Genomic DNA, 20,894 nt, shown 5'->3' with positions numbered 1-20,894 from the left:
TATTAAAAATTTTAAATCACTTCACTGATCAGAGGTTTTTGCTTCTACTTTGAAGCTTTCAAAAGTGCCTCTATGTTATTTGGTCCTATGCTCCAGAAATGACCTCAGTCTTTTCTAAGCAGGAGCTTATTCTAAAATGATAGAAAAATTTCAGCCCAACTGCACTGCTTGGCCACTTTCAGTTTATAAGAAAAAAACAGTTTACGTTACTCTCTCTCTTGGACAAAAGAAAGCTTGCAGTTTTCATGAAAGCACAGTGAGGAAGCTACAAAGACAGGTGAGTAAGAGTGGAAAAAAAAAACCAGGGCAACCAAAAGAATCTCTGTATTTAAGAAGAAAAAGAAACAGTAGTCACAAATACTTTTCCAGAAACCATTAGCCATTTAGCTTTCCTCCCACACACGAAGCACTTGCACAGTAAGCTTGCTTAGGGAATCAGTCAACAAATCTCAACTGCCTCATCCAAGGCATGGATACGAAGCAAAGAAAATGCTGTATCTTTGAAATTCTTTCAGCTCAAAGAATCAAGGGCATATATACTTAAGCTCACTTTTGTGGTATTTAATATCCTTTTAAAAGACATTTCTCCATTAATTATAAACTTCTTTAGTTTAAGAGTTAGGCTGCAGAAAAAGGACTAGTCACATACCACGTTTCTGTGCCTCCTCTTCATCACTCTCGCTCTCTTCAGATGATGATGATGACGATGACGACGACGAGGAAGATGACGAGGAGGAGGATGAGGATGCTGAAGAACAAGATGAAGATGATGAAGAACTAGAGCCTGATCGAGAGTGTGAACAAGATGAGGAAGACGAAGAGGATGAAGACGATGACCTGGAAGAACAGGATGATCTATCCGAGTCAGAGTCTGAGTCAGAGCTAGAGTCAGATCCCCTTTTGCTGACTCGCTGTTTTTTGGAAGCTGCATTTGGAGTTAAAGGCTCCGTCCTTGCTGCCACCATGCGCCTGTCTGTTTCAGTCTTCATACTAGGTTTGTGGTCCGTATTTTGTATTGGTGTGCCATTTTTTGGACTCACAGGTTCAGATTTCATTACTGCCTGTGTCTCCTCTGTAGACATAGATTCCTCTTCAGAAGACTGAGGGTCCTCTTTCAGATTTTCATTTTTCACTTTTGTGTCCTCAAACGCATTCACTTTAGCATCTGACAATCTTGACTGAGGTGTGAGAGGAGAAGCAGATAATGCCATCTGGTACTGATGCAAGAGTGGAGTAGAAGTCCTTGAGAGTGCCACTTTATTTTGATTATAGCTCCTCTGGGCAGACATAAACGAGAGTTCAGGATCACGAAGAATATGATAATCTGTCCTGCTGACTCCATGTTTAGCAGCTCCAATAAGTAAATCCCTATCATGAGTCCCACACTCCCACCAGACAGGTAAGTCTGGGTTTGGCTGGCATAGTTTTAGTCTTTCAAACAACTGTGGGTGCCTAAGAGCCTGTTCTCGCACTTTCCTTAGGAGTTCAATGCGATACAAAGTCCGAGAAGCACGCTCCTCTGTGATCGGTTGGATAAAAATGTTTGGGTCTACAAGTTCTGTGTTAAAACAAAACAAAGTTGTGAATCTGGCAAAAAAACCCGCACTGCAACTCAATACTAGAAGCAGATGCCTTTAATCAGTTAATACATATGTTTCCCCGTTATAAGCTATAAATTTTACTTATTTCCTTATTCTCTTTTCCCCCATTTTTATCTTGGAACATCTTTTCGAAGACAAGCCTTGGCAACAGAAATTAAAAATAAAACAAGAAGTAAAAATATATACACCCACCTTCCTTTGAGGGGAGACGACAGACTCTCCGGCACATTGACATAAATGCATACAAGTACTTCTCTAAGCTGTCATCAGTTTTCTTATGTAGCCTAGCCATTGCTCTAAATTTGGTCCAATCAAATCGTCCCCTTTCAGGATCAAACACCACTCCAAATGTAGACACAACTCTGTAAAAGTCAGCTTCTTCTCTTCTTGTCCATCTTGATCAGCAGGAAAAATAAACAGGGAATTCTATAATTGTATTCACTTTCTCACACAGACAGCAGTTATTATTTCTTCAATATTAAGTATCTTTTTTATCTAGGTTTCTTCAATATAAAAATTCCTTTGTTTTTTATAGAGCTATGTGTTAAAAGCATATATTTGCATGTGGCACATACCTTTGCTGTCTTTCAATCTTAGCAGCCATCTTTGGATTTAGAGCAGCTTCTTCATATGGAGGCTGCATCATATTACTTTGTATTGGGAATGCTGGCTGGATTTGCTGGGCCTGCCTATTTTTACTTGTTCGTTGATAAGCTGTTATTAGGCGCCGAAGACGTGTTGTCAAGGCAGACTGAGTGGGCCAATAGATTTTGTCTCCTTCCATCATTTGACCATCTATATTAAAATAAGAGTCACAGGAAAAGTTAAGAACATAATCATTGCTGGTGCCTATGGTTCTATACTAGGCAATCTGAATATATTTTAGCTAAGAGCTAGGGGAATTAAACAATTTGAAATCGGGCTCAGATTTTCAAGTTCCATATATTTACCTCCATCTGCTATCACTAGATCACCTGGGGACGATACATCATCCTGTAGAAAAATAAAAAAGAAAAACAAACTTAAAAAGGTGTCCCTCTCTGGAGATTTAGGTTTAACTTATATCTTGCAGCCAATTTACGAAGATGACAAAGAAAAAGAGCAATGTAAATTTTAGTGGCTAATGTGGCATATAACAGAACTATACAACAATTTGCACCCACTCCCCTCCTCCAAACTGCAGACACAAATGGAATATCTACCAATTCAGAGAAATGTAGAAAAATGCAGTAGTTAGCTCAACAGAAAGGTGGAAATATTACATTCTAAGTGTTTTAAGAGGAGCTATTGATAGGTGCCTACTGTACCTCTATATCATCTTTAAACATCGCTGGTGCTGGTTTATATTCTGGGTCTTCCACATCCCTGTTAAAATTTCAACACAGGAGAACCCATCTTAATACAATTTGAAAATACTTGACGCTCTTTCAGGTAAGCACAACTCATTTAAAATGTTAGATATACTGTACTTATTTTGGATTTGAAATGAGAAGCAGCTTTGGCTTGAATCCTTCCCCCATCCAATTCACTATCTCATTCAAAGTTGTTCTGTATGACCACAGCTGCTAATCCCACTGATGAAGCAATGAATAAAGGCAGTTCTCCCTTTCACCAGTGACACTCAAATTGATCTACTGGGGTCACTGGTTAGCTACACAAGACTAATACACGAAGCTGACTGACCTGAAGTCAAGTTAAATAGGTCTGCAGTATTCACAGCCTCTGAAGCTTTTTGCACTTCAGGGTCTAATGCTGTAACATTTCTGATACAGCAATACAAAGTACAATCCTTGTAACAAGTTGCTGCCTTTTTCCTTTAACTATGAAATGCCAAAACTTCAATGGTTTTGTCACACTGCTCCTAACTCTGCTTTCCACTCTGTGGGAGTAAAATCAAAGTAGTATTCTTCACAATAGTGACATCAAATTAGTAGAAGAACAGTTAAGAAGACAAAGTACAACACAAATTCAGTCTTTTTTACTGTAAGGCCCCCCCCCGCCAAATCATGCCCACTTTTAAATGCTCCTACCCATCAATATAATCATTTGCTCTCTGTTCAGCAGCAACTGCTTTTTCATCTGGCTTGCCAACCCTCTCCAAGAAACACAGTGCTGGGTCTGCTCTGATAGTGTTGTATTTTTCATAGCCTATAACGGGGGAAAAAAAAAATTGCGGTACAAATTCAACGTTCCAAGTAAGCCATAAAAGAATTGAATGTAGGGTGGGCAAGGACATGCATAGTCCCCCATATTACTCACCATGTTTAAAAACTCCAATTAGCAGGGATTTATCTGCATCTGCATCCCACCACTCAGCAGGCACTTCAGAGTGATCAGGCTCAGGGACCCAAACATCAATTTCACTGAGGAGAATCACCAACAGCACATCAACATCAATAATATTCAGAGGGAGAACGCATACTTAATTTCGCTTTGTATATTTGTACTTAATGGTATTTTTCATCTTCTCTCTTCAAACACACACATACAACACTCAACAGGCAACAATGAAGAGGCTATTCTCAAGGTTGTAAAGCTTCCTAGGATTGAGACATTTGATCTCTTAATGCACTTTGGCATTTAAAAGCAAGTTAACAAGTGGACAGTTACTCCATCAAGAGTTATATACGTCAAATTTTAGGATGTTAGTTTAACATGAAGAATGATTTTGATAACCAGAGAAACTGAGGCATACAATTTTTCACCCGTGCACTCAGTTAGTCCCTAAAAACAGCAATACGGGACACCCAGACAGTTTCATATTTCATATTTGACAGAAATCAGCAACAGGGAAAGAATGTGAACACAGAACCAGCAAACAAAATTCTTCCCCTCTCACTAAACTCCGCCAACTCCTAGCAGTTTATCTGCTTTTGGATTTAATAACAGGGAATGCACTCTTCTTCCACACATGCATGCAATGGCTTTCTGAATCAAATTAAAACTTTTTATCCACCACAAGCTCCCGCAGCAGTGAGTTCAGCAATTTCCAAACAGAAATACTTAAATTTTTTCACAAAAAATAAATGGAATATGCATCACCTAACCAAAAGTTGGCATAAAGAGGCAGGAAAACCCCACCAGTCAGAAAGCAAAGTATATAATTTTCATCTTTCACTCATTTATTAAGTCTCTTTGATTTTAACAATTAGACTTCTAATAGCTAAAATCATAAATAGGAATCAAGATTTCAGCATGTCAAGTGGATACATAGTATTTAGAAAACAAACTAAAACCACATTTTTCTCATAGCCTAAGGATACAAATATTTGGTTTTAACATTCTCTTATTCAGTCTAAGAAGATTTCTGAGTTTTCATTTGATCATTTAAATTTAAAATAAACCGGCAAAAAACCCCTCTATAGTTCACCTGGCATCAATTCCGTCAAACACTTTTTGGATTTCATTACCGATGACTTCTTGTTTTAAGTAATACAGCATTCTTACTCGAAGCAAGACCCTAAGCAAACAAACAAAAAAGAAATATGGGTATTAGTACTCTAAAAGATTGCAATAGTTCTGGTTGGTTTTGTGGGTTTTTACTTTTTCTTATTTCTTCTTTTTTTTTTTTGTAATAGCAAAAACCTTTCAAGTCATTTTCCTAGAACATTAATCCTTCAGGTACGACAGGAGATAACTTCCAATTCAGGTCACCTAACACTTTTTACTGCCCTCCATTCCTAACTACAGCTAAGTTCTCAAGCAGAATAAGAAAAATTTTGCTACAGAAAAAATGGCTTGGCTAAAACAAGCTCGGTCATAGCTATGAATGAGCTTAGAACAAGCTAGCAACCTCAGCTTCTCAGAAACTCAGAAAATAGGCCAGGTAAACAGCGCAAGTTCAAAGGTCAACTGCTTCAGTGCTTTCAGACCTGGCTGCCACAGCGTTCCCCAGACAAATCAGCAAGATCTCTGTGTCTCTACACACAGAACCAAACACACAGTTTCTTCAAAAATGATCAAAGAATTATTTCACATGTGAAATATTTGGTTCACCTCCTAATACGTTGCAACTTATTTAGTCTAATCAAGCTAATGACATGAAAACCAGTTTCTTCATAGTACCATAACTATTTTGAAGTCTTCTAAGACAACGAAGAATTAGAAGAAAAAATAATCTTTGCGTAAAAATTGAAAGACAGTCACACTTAGGCTACTGCTTACTTATTGCAATGGTGTTTTATGTGCTTTTTGTATCCTTCATCTTGTAAAAGATGTTCTGGATTGTACTTCCGAAGCCATTCTGCTTTGTGTATATCAAAAGTGCTAGCTTGAGTCTTGACTTTTTTTCCTTTTCTTCCTCTGGGCACAGGGGCCGATAAGCCTGTATAATTTAAAATATAACACAGTAACAGCAACAGGTAAGCAAGGATTCCCATGATGCTTATTAGTTCTTAAGTTACTTATATCCTACACCAGTACTGTGACCTACAGTGCAGAAAAAAATAGTAGCATCACAGCCCCTGGATACAAGTTGTTTGCTTTTTCATCTCTTTGAGCACCTCCAGAGTACATTTCACCAGCTAAGGACAAAGCGGGACAGGAGGGAAAAAGAGAGGAGTGTGCTGTCACCTACTGTGAAACAGAATAGGTTCTTATGTTCTGAAAGGGAAAAGAATGCTTACACAGAGTATAGAAATCCATTTGTGTAAGCCATCAAATACAAAGCAAAGCACAAATGATACTTGTATTCCCATCAACTGAACTGTATATGTGGAATAAACACCATTTATTTCAAACAGGACACATTCAGCGAGAATTTCTAGATGTGTTTATCCAAGTACCGCAGGAATACACATATGAAACTAACTACAGAAACATGTAAGCCCTTACCAAGGTGATTCTGTAACTCTCGTGTTTGCCCATCCTCCGTGGGGGTAATGAGATCCCATATAAAACTTTTTATTTTCTCATCCCCTCTGTAGTGAACAAGACAATAGGCTAATAGAGCTCTGCAAATTATCTCCACATCCTGCTCATTCAGCTGTCTCTTGAAGCGCCCATGTGACAATATTTCTCTCCATCGACCCCACCTAGTCAAAAGTGAAACACAAATGAGCACTTGCAAGTGAAACACTTAGGTAGCCTGCACATTTCTGCTAGAAAAGGGAATTATAATTATATAAGGATGTATACAATACCCATAGACCAGTAAGTTTTTTTCCACCCGAAAGCACTCTGTTCTTCCATAGCCATTGGAACGGTCACAAGGCCTGCGGAGTTTTGGTTTCTCATCACCTTCGCTCTCCACCTCAGACAACTCTGCCAACTCATCTTTTGTAGCACTGAAGGGCCGTGTTTGTTTCCTAATTCTCGGGGTATCAATTACCAGGCTGTTCTGCAAAATTTGGAACAAACCTTATCAGTGAAACAGTTGGCAAGTTCTTCTTGAGTAAAGTGGCTTTACTTCAGAAACAACAGCTTCTATCTAATGTCATTTATACATATTTTGTAAAGACAGCACAGTAAATACCCACAACGTAACTAAAACATTTGTGGTATTTAGGGCAACAAAATCCAGGTTTCACACCATGATGCCAGTAGTTAGTTATAAACAACACGGAATTAGCCTCTGAGCTGAATACTTACAGACTACACAGCAGTCCCTGTGAATAAAAAGGGACAATGAAACCTTTTCAGAACTGACTGCATGGGAACATCTTCAAGTACAGGATAAAACTTGCAGCATTATAAAATCAATAAAATTCTTAGTCAGCTCATTTGTAGATTCCAGCCCAGGATTTACAGAGAGAGAAACAGGGCAATCAGAACAATTACATACTTTCATCCATTTCCTGATCTTCGATAAAAATCAACTTTTAAACTGTTTACGCACAGCAGGGAACTAGTAAATACTAAAGGTACCAGCATGTTGATAACCCACGCACAAGCTGACCGGCACAGTAAGTCTCGCTTGTTGAAATATTAATCAAAAAAGCCCCAGAAATCCTACACCTGCTATTTCAGAATTCAAGAACAAGCAGAGACTTGAAAAAAAATTCATTAAAAAGAGAGAAGTACTTACTCTACCACTGATAGCATCTATATCTATTTCTGCCTTTTTGGCCCATTTCTGCCAGAAGTTGGGATCATCTAGTGAAATATCAGTCCTGTTTCCAGATGCAACAAAGCTAGCCTGCAATAAAGAAAATAAAATCTTAGCAACGTAAAATATCAAAAGTTTGCAGTCTGAATGCCTCAGTGAAGATTCCACAACTTTGTTTCACCAAAACATCCCAAGCAGCTGTTAAAGACTTTTGAAAAGCAACTCAAAAGTTCTCCTCCTTATTTTTCTAAAATCCGATCCACAATATATCAAAAAAATCTAATGAACTTCTATGCAGCATCAAGAGAGAACAAGAGTAAGCAGGAAGATTCTTCTGCTTCTAACTCCAAATCTAAATTTCTTCAATGGAAGAGAATAGAACCTTTGTCAGCATCTGGGGATTTCATCTCATGCAAGAGTATTTGCTTGAGGGAAATTTCAAAGGAGTGTTTAAACTACCAACAATCAAAGCCTGAGAGCATAGAATAAGCTTAATTTCAGCAGGCATTTCAAAACCTCTGATACCCTGCTTTTGGAAAAAGAATAAATACATGGAAAAATTACTAACTCTTCTGATAAAAAGACAGTGGTGATGATGTTCCCCAATTGGTTTCCTATCTTCTCTTTAGAAGCCTATTTCTTACTTAAGCCACAATCAGCAGGATTTAACAGAGCCTAACTAAATGTGTATTTATAAATAATATATATTTATAGTCCTAATGTTTTTTTGGGTTTTTTGTCTTTTTTTTTTTAATTCTCACAACTGCATTCTTGAAGCACCTGTTTTCCAAGATCAGTTTTACTGCTTGATTATTTATTGATGTATTTTTTTAATTTACTTGAATTGGTATTTGTTCAGATTCATACTTACACATGCTTTGGAAACTAAAGAGTTGAAATTTACTTTTTGTTCATCCAGTTTTCCAACATAGGTTTTTGGATGCTACGGTACTACTGTTTTTCTCTTACCATCCAAAAATTTGTAAGTGTCAGTCCAATTGTATTCTAGACTATTTCTCTGAAGATCCTACATTCTCAGCACCCCTAAGGCACACACACACGCACACATATATATATACACACACACACACACACATACTCCATGCCCTGCTATTTTAGGAGCTGTCTTATTTTGCTTTTCAAACTCTTAACAAATAAGCTCAGGGTTAAAAATATAATTTATACGTAGGTAACCGTAGTATAAGCCCGACAACTTTAAATCTTATTATTGCCTTGTATACATTTTCCCCTACTTTTTATACGCCTGGATACAAATGGATCTATAAACAAAACTGTGTTAATACTCTTGGTTACTGCAGTCCATTGTATCTCACACAAGTCCCAGCCTGTTCACAAGCAGCAAACACCTATTACTCACCTTTACCCAAGCAGGCACATCTGTTTTTGCTACATGCATACACTAATACGAAAACATAGATATAAGAACCTCAAAAAGGTACCTAGCATACACACACATTAAAGAAAAGTAAATAGAACTTAAAAAAAAGCATGAGCTTTACAATATTCAATTATCTTTACATCTCTATACTGTGAAAGAACAACTTGCAGCTTTCTGCACCTTGGCAAATGTGGAGCCCCTTCCTTCTGATTCAATTGTGATAGTTTTAGTACGACGCTGCAAAATTTGGTCAATGTCTTCCTCACAGAATTTAGAGCCTTCATCTTCTTCATCCATAATGGCACCATATGCTCCTCTTCGAAGCAAGTCTTCTATTTCTTTTTTGGAGAGTTGTTGGATCTGAGCAAATAGAATAGGTATTAGTGTACAAACAAAAATCCCCTGAAGTCTTCTCTATTTCGTGTTCCCTTTCCAAAGTTTCTGCAACCTAACTGGGCCTTTTAATTTATAAACTTAAAATCTGATTATTAAAAACTAAGCGAAAAGTGTAGTTGACACCTGAAATAATTTGTTCTGTGGTTACAGTACAGATAAGCACCTTTTTGTTTTGCCTATTCTCAACACTATGATGAAGACAAGTTTAAAAAAATCACCCACTAATACTAGAGTAAAACACTATGTTAATAGGAGAAGATAGAAAGAAACAGGGAAACTTTTCTCCTTATTTTAACTTTGACTTAGTTTACCCTGGGCCTTAAGAGGCAAGAAATAGTGAAAGATTTATCAGAATACTGGCCTAAATCCTGACAACTACATTGTTAGGCCACATCAGAACACATAATGCAGGTGAAAACGACAGGAAAAAAAAGTAGCTTCTATCATTTAAAATAGTTCTCACATGATTACAAAAGCAAAAGGAAAGATATTTCAAAGAATAAGTCTACATACACCACCAACGCTGTTTTCTCTTCCACTCATACTCTGTAAGACAGCTTTATCCAGTCCCAGCTTCAGACTTGCTCTGTCAAACATTTCTCTTTCATAGGAGTTACGCGTTATTAGCCTATAGACCTTCACTGCTTTGTTCTGACCAATCCTGTGACAACGGGCCTGAGCCTTTTGAAGGAAGGGACAACAGCAATAAGAAACATAGAATTTAGACTATCTAGAAATGAGGTGTGATACTTTTAAGAAATCATTTCTGCTGTAGTAGAATATGAAAACCAAGAGCAGGAACTCGGAAAACTGATTCACATTCACTTAAGTGGAAGCTATCAGGCATTTTTCCGCCTTACGAGCAGTCTTCTGAAAACAGTGTAATCAGTAAACTGAATCATCTGCTGAATTCTATGGAGTAGTATTTCTCTTCCAGTAATCCCAGATAAAAGGAATGCTAACTCATAAACCATCTCATCTCCAGACACATATGGTAAAGAAGCTGCATTTTGAGAATGGACTCAATTTCAGCCTCCAATTCCTAGATTGGATTAATTCACTGTTTCTTGATACATATTAATGCTTTTCTATATATTACATTTTAGCTGAAGAGCTCTATTTCCATAAACTGTTAGTCAGCATATGCAAAAACCTCCCCATATCTTGTCATCAAAATCTTAAGCTTTATAAATTCAATTTATCTGTGTTGTGTATTTAAAGAATAATCCATCTGAAAGAAAAAAGGTAGAAATAGGGCAAACCCAGATGACCTCCCCAATCCAACAAGCACGCATTCACCCCAAAACATTAAAAATAGGCCTTAAAATAACCCTGAACATTTTAAAACAGACAGTACGGCAAGTGACCAAATCTACATCAACCAAGCTTGACTTCTGATGCCTCGCTATTATGCTCAAAGAAGTTACCTGCAGATCATTTTGAGGATTCCAGTCAGAATCAAAAATTATGCAGGTATCTGCTGCAGTCAAATTAATGCCCAAACCACCAGCTCTGGTGCACAGAAGGAAGACAAAGCGATCGGAATCTGGTTTGCTGAACCGGTCTATGGCAGCTTGTCTGAGATTCCCTCGTACGCGCCCATCAATTCGTTCATACAGGTATCTGGAATCACCACAGACACACACATACAAGTCATTACACAATTTTTCATAATTTATAGGAGATTAGAACAGAACCTCTGCTTGCACATATATTCTTTAAACAGAAGAAAAGTGATATAAACTAACTTTGCTTATCAGTAAGTAACATACCCAGGCATCACAACAACTCATGTATCTGTAGTACTACTACACATCAGCAAGTCCTAACATCAAGCATTTTAGGAAAACTTCTTTTGAACTTTGACCACTAAAGGAAATACCTGATTATACATCCCAGGAAATGTGCATTGCCATGGTACTTAGTTGCATTAAAACACACCATAACCTAAAGTCCCATGTGGACACTCACAAGTTTTGCGTGTTACTATTCTTGGATCTCTGCCTAGGGTCACAGAAGCAGGACAGCGTAATCATGTATTATGTACCAAATCATCTGAACATAGAATCATAACAGCGGTAACCAAGTAATCAGCAGCAAGCAGTACTTGGTGAGCAATCACTGGACAAATGGCATATCGATTCTGTCAAGTTTAAGAGAACGGAACAAAAATGACACGACAGCACTTCTAACAGTCTTTATCAAGGTATCAATGAATCCAGGGCTTCCTGAACTAAAAGCAGCCGATTTAAAAGTCTAAAGTAGAACCATCATTTCTGACACCTTTGACAATTACAAAGACTCCTAGGAAATCAAATGAAATGCTTGACAAGGGGGCAAATGCTACTGTACATTGCAAATGGAGTAAGACACTGAACATGTATCTACCAGCCACAAAGCTTCACAACCATTTTTCTTCTAATCAGCTATAAAATGGCACAGGAGATACTTCACAGGACTACAACAGCTATTTTGGCAGGCAGACATCTCCTACAACCATGAATTTCGTTAAGTATTAAGTTTAATCATGTATGCACTCTAACATTTCTAATCAGACAGTAGCACAGAGCAAGTTTCAGTCTCTATGGATTTCAGAATAATCTCCCTGTAGTCATGACACACTAGTCTAGATGTTACGTCATTACTGTACCGTTCAGCTCTCAGTTCTAATAGTGTCTTGAAACAAAAACCATAAAAGCATAAAAGTTAAATAAAATTATCACTAAAAGAGGTATTAACACAATCCACTGACAATTTTTAGTGTCCACTGCAGAAAGTCTTGACGTTTTCACTTTTCAACTTTTTGATATGCTAACTCTATATTACTATGCAGTTCACTAATAAATGTACACTTAAAGCAGTACATACACTCCAATATATGGACTATTAAAAAAACTAGAATTTTTTAGTTTTTCAGGCCCATATAGCAGCTACTGATTGCAACCAAGTTTAAGGTTATGTTTTATGTGCTAAGGCTTTATGCAAAGTATTTAGTCACATGCTTAAATAAGCTCCTAGTTTCTGTGGAGTCAACAGTATAATCAAAGGGTGGTATTGTAAGTGACACCAAAAGCTGACCTAAGGAGCTGCTTTCGGCTGCCAGACCAGTTCTGCTGCAAAATTCAAAGCTCTAATAATTTAGGAAAGACAGGAAGCACACTTTTATTTCTACATTAGTTAAAAACAAACTTCCAGTTGTTTACCATTTTGTACTTCCATTCTGTTGGGAGAACGGAGCTGCACTGCCCCTGTCTGGTTCAAGTTGAACACAACATAAACAAGGAAGACATTCTGTGTTTCCTGGGGTTTGGATGAGTGACATCAAGCTTGAACTTAATTGGTTCCTGACAGGCAATATAGAAACTGTACATATAGACAAGAATGTTTAACAGAAAAAGTAACAAACTGAAGGCACATAGTTCACTCAACAAACTCTTTAGTTGGTCTCTGAAGTTTTTCACTTGTTGGTGAGTAAATAATAACACACCACAGAAAACACAAAGTAATAGCCATTAGCAAAACAAAACTCCTGTGTTTGGTATGCTGTAATCATCAATCCTGCAGTTACATTCTAAGATGCCCACAGAGAACAACACACTATAGGAGACAGAATGTGCAGTATCTCACCTTTTATGTATAAGATAATCCTCCAAAATATCGAGGCAGCGCACCATTTGAGAGAAGATAAGGACCTTGTGGCCTCCTGCTTTCATTTTTGGAAGGAGTTTATCAATAAGAACCAATTTACCAGCAGACTGGATCATTGCTTGCAGGTGGAAGTCAGGAGCACTTGGGCTGTAAGTTTCTTTAAACTCTCCTAGGATTTTCTCTTCAGCACCTATCAAAGAATATATTTGTCTATCTCTAAGTGCATCAACACAAATATCTCCATACACATACAAGGCTAAGTCACCAACATCACCCTTTGTACTCTAATGATCCCCAATTAGCCACTGCTGGAAACAAAACAAAATTCTGGATGGATGCAAAGACTAGCAAGAATATCTATTTCTATGGACTTTGAAAACAAGCCTCAAGTTTTTAAACAGACCACTACAAAAAACACATCTAGAATGAGGTGAGTACTGCCACCAAATTGCAAAACCCAAAATACAACTTATTCTCGTACTGTGTAAAAAAACTAAAATGCCACAAGTCCTTTTGTCTGTGGGATGCAAGTCTTAATAACAGTATTTTGAAAGCTTTTTCTGAAGTTGCATAGGAGAGCTAAAAGCGTATTTTCTTGCAAGTAGTAATAACATTCAAGTTACAAATAAGAAAGAAAACCAAAAAAGGGCTGAGACAGACTGTTTTGTTTGCAGGAAGGATTAATTTTAAAAGTTTGCTCTAGCAGTGTTCTTTCATACTGCTCTTAAAGAGATGTAACATTTACATGAGGGTAATGGCTTCTAAATGTTCTGTGAAATCCTACAAAACAACGTTCAAGTTTCAGGCCTCAAATATACTACCTCACAACTTTGCCTTACAACTATGAAAAAACTGCTTCCTCCTAATCCAATCCTTGGAAACTCCGACGAAAACGTCCAAGAATTACAACAAAAATTCTTACGTATTCTACACAGGAGTAAAAAGTAGTTACAAAAAAATCCAAAACAAAACCCAGACTTGATCACATATTTACCTTTGATGAGATAAGGGTGATTACAACACTTCCTGAGTTCCATCATGGTGTTAACCAGATTGGGTACATTTGCTTGCCCGGCTCCTTTGGATAAGAAAGCAAAATTTTTCTCTAAAATTGCTCGGTAATACTTCTTCTGAATATTAGTTAGCTCTACTTCAATTATAGTTTCCTCCTTTGGAGCCAGCTTTTTTTCTACATCTTCCTTTAATCTTCTGAGCATCATGGGTTTCAGGATAGCTTGTAGTTTCTGAACCTAAATGAAGTGCAACAGTCGTCAGAACAAGAGAAAGTAATAACATAGTTCAATTAAAAAGTAGGAAATTTCGTATCACTAGGGTTTTTTCCCAGCCTTACATAAAATATTTTCCAGATGGGATATAACCTTATTTTTAGCCCCAAACTACTGAAGTATTTTTTATGTACTCCAAAACCTAACATGAGTATCTTTTTGAGCACTTCTCTGCAAGCATTCTGTCTACAAAGCCAGAAAACTTAATGCCTTATTATTCTCACAATTTGCTTGCCAAATTTACAAAACTGACAAAAAACGTAGAAGTAATTCCTTAAGTATTGTCCTTAACTGATTTCTACTGCCTGCACAGTTTAGAGAAAGTGCATGACAAAAGACCTAACAGGCGATAAGTGGGGAGTGCAGGAGAGGGTAGGGAGCAATTACAGTTTTTATCTAATCCAAAAGTTCTTCCTTCAAGGAAGTCACTCCTGCACACCGAAACTCAAAATGAACTTATTCAACATGCAATACCTGTTCCTCTGTTTTAAGGTCTCCAAATTCTTGCATGAATGTAGATTCAGCAGGAAAACGCAATGGTTCAAGGAAATGAAGGAGGCTAAATAATTCTTCTACGGTGTTCTGTAGTGGTGTACCCGTTAACAGCACTTTATGCTCCTGTAAGGAAACAAAACTCAAATGGCCTTATGTGCACACAACTGCAGAAATCTGTGTGAAATCTGAGCATCATAACCTGAAAATATCAGTTCTGCACGTCAATAAGTACACAAGTAACACAAATGAAGAGATTTATAAAGGAACATGAACAAATATTTTCTACTAGCTTTTATTTAAATTCTGTCTTCCTGCAACTGTAATGAAGAAATAACTTAAAGTTTCAACTTTTGCCTCTAATCTTCACACATTTATAATCCTCTTCCTAGTGTGGAAAATATACGCTGAGCATGTATCAGAAAACAAACCAGGCACCTCCTTAGAACATGTAGCAACAAGCATATCAAAACAATAATGAAGTCAAAAGCCCAATGCAAAATTAGCCACAGCGCATCTTGTAGTAATGCACCATATCTTCCACAGCCATAGTAATCTACTTTTTAAAATCTTGCACTGTATCAAATAAAAGCTAACTACAGGACTGGACGAAAATTCAGTTTTAAATACTCCTACTTGCTTAGCAGTGTCATGACTTGCTTGCTTTTACTCACTAAGACATTTAAAACACTTTCTAGTTTCTAAACATCAATTAGTGCACTGAAATTATTACAGTAAATTTTAAATACCTTCATCATAACCAAAACAAACAGTAGAACAGTATAATCAGAAATAGATCTGCTGATAGTTAGAACACACCAGACTTTATTTAATCAAAAACATACCAGCATCAGCTATCAAAAACACATACATCTGAAGAGAGGAATAGGTATCTCCTGCGAAAGACTGCTTGAGAAGTCTTTTTTGGCAGTTAAAACAAATCTGTGATTTAGTATCATGCTATACTTAATCAGAATTCAGTCCCAGAAGTGAAGACAGTTACTCACAAGATTCATTAATTTCAGTCCTTCCAAGAGTTTGCAATTTTTGTTCTTCAGTCTGTGAGCTTCATCAATAATAACGCATCGCCATTCAATTGCATTTAGCTCTGGACATCCACCAAGAATCATTTCAAAAGTTGTGATAATGGCTTGGAATCTGTAGGTGCCTCGAACAATACGTCCCTGGGGATTCATCAACACACAAAATTTGTTACATGACCTCGACTCTACACATTTCGAAGATTTTGTTGGTGAAATTTTACGAAGAGCCAGACATCAGACTTTACATTATAAATTGCTTTTTTCATCTCATACACATTTATTGCACCTCTAACACTGTAATTAATACTAACGAATAATTAACCATAGCCACATATCCAATACTGTCTAAACAACATCAAAATTGCAAGCAATTTTAAATTACAGATACAACTACCTAATCAATCAGTTACAAAAAGTACATGTAGGTAATATCACATTTTTAACCTTGGGAAAATGTGAAACACTGACACAAAAAACGCTGCAATGAATAAATCAAAATATACGACAGTAACATATTTAGCACTTGCACAGTAAGTAATAAAAATATCACCTGAGAACTAAATGAACACTTTTTACCTAGCTTGCTCTACTTGGCTGGTCTGACAAAGGCCTTCAATGAGGCAGCATACAATAACTCACTAGAGAAACAAGACATCACTTGAATATCTAGCACTACTTACAAAAAACAAGTTTTCAGACTTAGCACTTTTGCAGAAACACCACAATAGCTTTAACAATTATTTACATGGAATATGTAGAAAAGGCAAAAAAACTCTTTTAGAACAGTCGTAAGAATTTCAGACAAAAGCAAACTGTATGCAGACAAAGCTAGTTTACACATACTCAGAAAAGGAAATCAACAGCTACATAAAGGTAACTTGGGAGTTTTATCCGCTGTATTTTTGTTCTCACTGCTCTTCAAATTCAGGACCCAACTGCAACCATCTGTGTACACTTCCATCTCCATACATAACAGCATCGCTGCTATTAAACTGCAAATTACTCAGCGTACTGAAACAACATACATCTCGCTGCAACCACTTCCACAGAATTTACTCAGTAAGCATATGTTAAAGATTCTGGTATGTAAAAAGACTAAAAAAATACATCGTGGGATGTAAAATAACTTTCACTAAGACATATGTACAGACAATGTGAAGTATACTTCTCATTACTACTATCTGAAACAGGTTTGGGTGAAGTTATTGAATACAACTGATATTACAATACCTGTGAGTCCCTGAAGTACATTTCATACTGTTGAATCATCTGCCTGCTGATCATACTTCCATGATACACTACAACGTTAATGTCAGTCCATGTGCGAAATTCTCTTTCCCAGTTTGCTATAGTGGAAAGCGGAGCTATGATCAGAAAAGGCCCTCTTATACCAGCCAGGAGAATTTCATAGAGGAATGTAATTGACTGAATGGTTTTGCCAAGACCCATTTCATCCGCTAAAATGCAATTTCGCCTGAAAGGACAACATAAGTATTTGTTATTAGCTTTATACAAAGTTCATATATTCCAGTGTGAAACAGTCAAAACTGAGGCATCACAGAAGATGTTCTCTGGTTACGGTGAAAGAATACATTTGGTACACAAACCCACAACCTTTCAATCACCTTTAGCACTGGCAAAACTTGAGAAGGGAACATTACACATGAGGTTCTCCTACAAAAATACTCCAAAATTATTCTATTGAGACTATGACTGCCCAAATTAAAGGGATTCAAATGAATTAGATGCATTAACTTTAGCTTGCAATATAGAAAACATTTATTTAGTAGCCTTATTTTTGAAGGGAGGTAACTTTATTTGCAGTATGTGCTATTTCTAGAAATCATTTTGAAGGATTCAAGTGTTTTCCAGTTTTCCAAATATTTGGAAAGGCTGTACTTTGCTGGAAGTTACTTTTTTTTTTAATTTGTGATAGCCATGGAAAATTTATTTTCAGTTAGATTAGATTTATTCTTTCAAGATTTCGTTTTTGTTACCCTTGTTGATAAACACATACGGATACAACCAAATGAAGTGAATTCAAAGCTACACCCTTTTAGCTATAAGCAGAGAAGTTAAAATAAATTAAGTTAAAACAGTATTCATCCCCAGTAACAGTGATGAACTTCATTCGCTTTAAAATTGGCATGAGAAAGCACTTAATGCATATACCTATTGTACCAGTTGAATAGGAGCCAATTAAGTCCTTCCAGTTGATATTCCCTGAGCTGATTGCCATTTTTATATTCCCTGGACTGTTCTATCTTCTTCCAGGAGTTTGGAGGTGGTCGGTCCTTTAAGGGAAAAATTAATACACGTGCAAGTTCATACAAGCTTTATTTTTTTTCCAAAACATTTTACACTGCTATTTCCTGAGTACAAACACTTTAGATTTAGAATGTAATTACATTAAAATTGGGAGGGTATCACTGTTAACATTACATACTAATGACCAGTCTGCAGAAACCTGAAATTGTTATTTATTTGCCTATATAAATGAATACTTTAAAAATTAATTTTAGATTATCTTACAACAATGTCAATCAACTGACTTGTAAAACTAAGCATACAAATAGCTTATAATTTGAAACAGTAATTTGTTTATATGAGAAACTTCATGAACCTAGGAAGTCTCACTTTGGAAACTCTAAGAACAACTGTCCTACAACGAGAGCCAACTGAGTATCTCAGACTACCAACATACACAAAATCTGAGTAACTCCTGATTCTGAAAGCACCCTCCTGAAACAGTCTGCACAGCCAGCAATGAGGTACTGTTATCTTTTCCTTTCCCTTCAGCATTTGCTCTGGTCACTGCACATCACTAGAGCTGGCACCCAACTGCAGAAGCCAAAAGCAGGAATACAAATAAGCAGACTTGTGAGCGGTTTAGCTCCCTGAATGGGTTTCACCAAGGGATCAGATGAAAACCAGTATGAGCACACACCGGATCATGATACAAAGGACACAACAGAACAGACTGTAACATTATCAAGGTGTATCATCTTCATGTCCCTAGCAAGCTCAAGCAAAGCTGACAGACTAAGCATATATGAAAAAAATATACATAAGCACACAAATGCACCGAAGTTTACAAGCCAGGAGACTCAACAACACTGGCTATTAGCTTAGCAGGCAACTTAATAAAGAAATCTTGAAGCTTTTTGACTGATACTTGGTAGGATTCCAGCAGAAAGCACCCTTCAGATAGCATCTGCATCCCTGTGTGAACAAACTCACATACTTATGCACAATATTTTTAGTAAGTGCTTTCCTGATAAGCTGTAAACTTTTTTTTTTAACATTTCTCAGTATTTATGCAAGCTTACATACACCCCAGACCCACGTGGCCTTATCTGACAGCTCTGAACTTTAGATTTCAATTTTCTATCTCTTTACTGCCAACGTCAGCATCACCTGATGCCAGGGCTCAGTGCAGCAGTAGCTGTCCCTCCCCTCACCCACCAGCAGCCATCTGTCCACTCCTCCACATCAGAGGCAGCCACGTTCCTGCTTGCAGGGAAGCAAGCAGCAAATACTTCCTTGCACTTGGTGAAGCAAAAAATACTTGTTGCTGATGCTAAGATGACTGTCAGTTGTGTGGTTGCTCTTGAATCATCTCTTTCTCTCAAAGCCAAATACAGTAACAGAGATGTATAAAAGCCCTTCTTCCCACACATCAAAATAGCAGGATTTTAAATAAATATTAGAAAAATGAACTAAATATAATATGAAGATGTTAATTGTGACTACTGTCATTATTTGCCTGCAAGTTAAAACTGTGTATATTCAGTTATGTAAAATAATGAAGTTAAAACAAGTTGTGTACTACACCACACAGGACACATCTTCCTCTGACTATGACACACAGGACTTGAAACAGAACTATTTTATTTTCTCCTGCTCTATGAGACAAATTGACAATTCAAAGATAGAACACATATCCTTATCACACACATTTGTCTTCCTTTCAGCTAGCCCTTTATGACAAGAAGAAAAATAAAAGCAGAAAGTAATTACAGCATCTGCTTGACAGACCTCTCTTTGCCAATTTCCTTCAAAGCTGAAGCACAAAATTTAACTCTGTTCTCTATAAAAGGATGCTTATACTTGATTCTGTTTTCCCTTCATCTTAATGGTGTTTAGATTCTGTAACAGCCAGTTTAAATTTGTCGCTTGTCACTCAGTTACAAGCTCAGAAAGTTACAGCACTTCATATTTTTTCCTAAACAAAGATTTTATTCTTTTTTTTAACTGAGTAACAAATCAGATAAGAATATTCATCCACGTCTACCTGAAAATACTATTACTCTTAGGTAATAGGGCTCACAGATCAATGAATCACATAATGCTTTGGGTTGGAAAGGACCTTTGCAGGTCATCTAGTCCAATTCCCCTGCAGGAGCAGGGGTATCTTCAACCAGATCAGGTTGCTCAGAGCTCCATCCAATCCCGCCTTGAATGCTTCCAGGGACGGGGCTTCCTCTACATCCTGGGCAACCTGTGCCTGTGTTTCACATCCCTCATTGTAAAAGAGGTCTTTCTTTACAAAGAATGTCAAGAAGTTTAAGTTTTAACACCAAATAAAACCCAATTTGCCAAGACATACAAGTAAACTAAGAATAATTTTACCAGTCTCCTTGAGTCAGGCCTGGAAGCTTGTAATTGTTCAAATTCTTCTATTTTCGCTTGATCTACATCTTCTTTCAGCTCCCACGTACTGTCTTCGTATGGCAACGAACACCATTTTACTAAATAGTAAATAACAGGCTGCAGAAGAAAATTCTGAATGTTATCAGCTTTTAATTTAGTACACAGACTGTTAATATGCCTTACTATTTGAGCAGCTAACTTACATGAGAGTTGGAAACAAAACCACATTTCTGATACATTTTTAAAGAGATTATGTGTGTAGGTTCTTGTTATCTACTCTCCTATCTTTGGCTTCTCATACTCTGCCATTTGTTATAGACCCCAGAGTAC

General features: G+C 37.0%; 1 protein-coding gene across 5 annotated transcripts in view; it reads right to left on the bottom strand.

The window, feature by feature from the left end:
* CHD9 (chromodomain helicase DNA binding protein 9) overlaps positions 1 to 20,894 on the bottom strand; it is a 73,708-nt gene that overhangs the window by 11,773 nt on the left and 41,041 nt on the right. For all 5 annotated transcript variants that reach the window (XM_069868624.1, XM_069868619.1, XM_069868622.1 and 2 more), the window contains 22 exons: positions 20,544 to 20,681; positions 18,084 to 18,205; positions 17,142 to 17,385; positions 15,876 to 16,052; positions 14,851 to 14,994; positions 14,085 to 14,340; positions 13,070 to 13,280; positions 10,870 to 11,065; positions 9,956 to 10,123; positions 9,227 to 9,406; positions 7,627 to 7,737; positions 6,743 to 6,939; positions 6,435 to 6,634; positions 5,766 to 5,925; positions 4,972 to 5,061; positions 3,861 to 3,964; positions 3,632 to 3,749; positions 2,909 to 2,966; positions 2,552 to 2,594; positions 2,177 to 2,396; positions 1,794 to 1,996; positions 650 to 1,558 (listed from right to left, as the gene is read on the bottom strand). In XM_069868624.1, coding sequence (XP_069724725.1) covers positions 650 to 1,558; positions 1,794 to 1,996; positions 2,177 to 2,396; positions 2,552 to 2,594; positions 2,909 to 2,966; positions 3,632 to 3,749; positions 3,861 to 3,964; positions 4,972 to 5,061; positions 5,766 to 5,925; positions 6,435 to 6,634; positions 6,743 to 6,939; positions 7,627 to 7,737; positions 9,227 to 9,406; positions 9,956 to 10,123; positions 10,870 to 11,065; positions 13,070 to 13,280; positions 14,085 to 14,340; positions 14,851 to 14,994; positions 15,876 to 16,052; positions 17,142 to 17,385; positions 18,084 to 18,205; positions 20,544 to 20,681 — 4,249 coding nt within the window. The remainder of the gene's footprint in view (positions 1 to 649; positions 1,559 to 1,793; positions 1,997 to 2,176; positions 2,397 to 2,551; positions 2,595 to 2,908; positions 2,967 to 3,631; positions 3,750 to 3,860; positions 3,965 to 4,971; positions 5,062 to 5,765; positions 5,926 to 6,434; positions 6,635 to 6,742; positions 6,940 to 7,626; positions 7,738 to 9,226; positions 9,407 to 9,955; positions 10,124 to 10,869; positions 11,066 to 13,069; positions 13,281 to 14,084; positions 14,341 to 14,850; positions 14,995 to 15,875; positions 16,053 to 17,141; positions 17,386 to 18,083; positions 18,206 to 20,543; positions 20,682 to 20,894) is intronic.

Source organism: Phaenicophaeus curvirostris, chromosome 14 (genome assembly GCF_032191515.1).
Source record: "Phaenicophaeus curvirostris isolate KB17595 chromosome 14, BPBGC_Pcur_1.0, whole genome shotgun sequence".
In the NCBI taxonomy this organism is placed as follows: domain Eukaryota; kingdom Metazoa; phylum Chordata; class Aves; order Cuculiformes; family Cuculidae; genus Phaenicophaeus; species Phaenicophaeus curvirostris.
The sequence above is the reverse complement of the archived record's forward strand: the minus strand, read 5'-3'. Positions and strand labels throughout refer to the sequence as shown.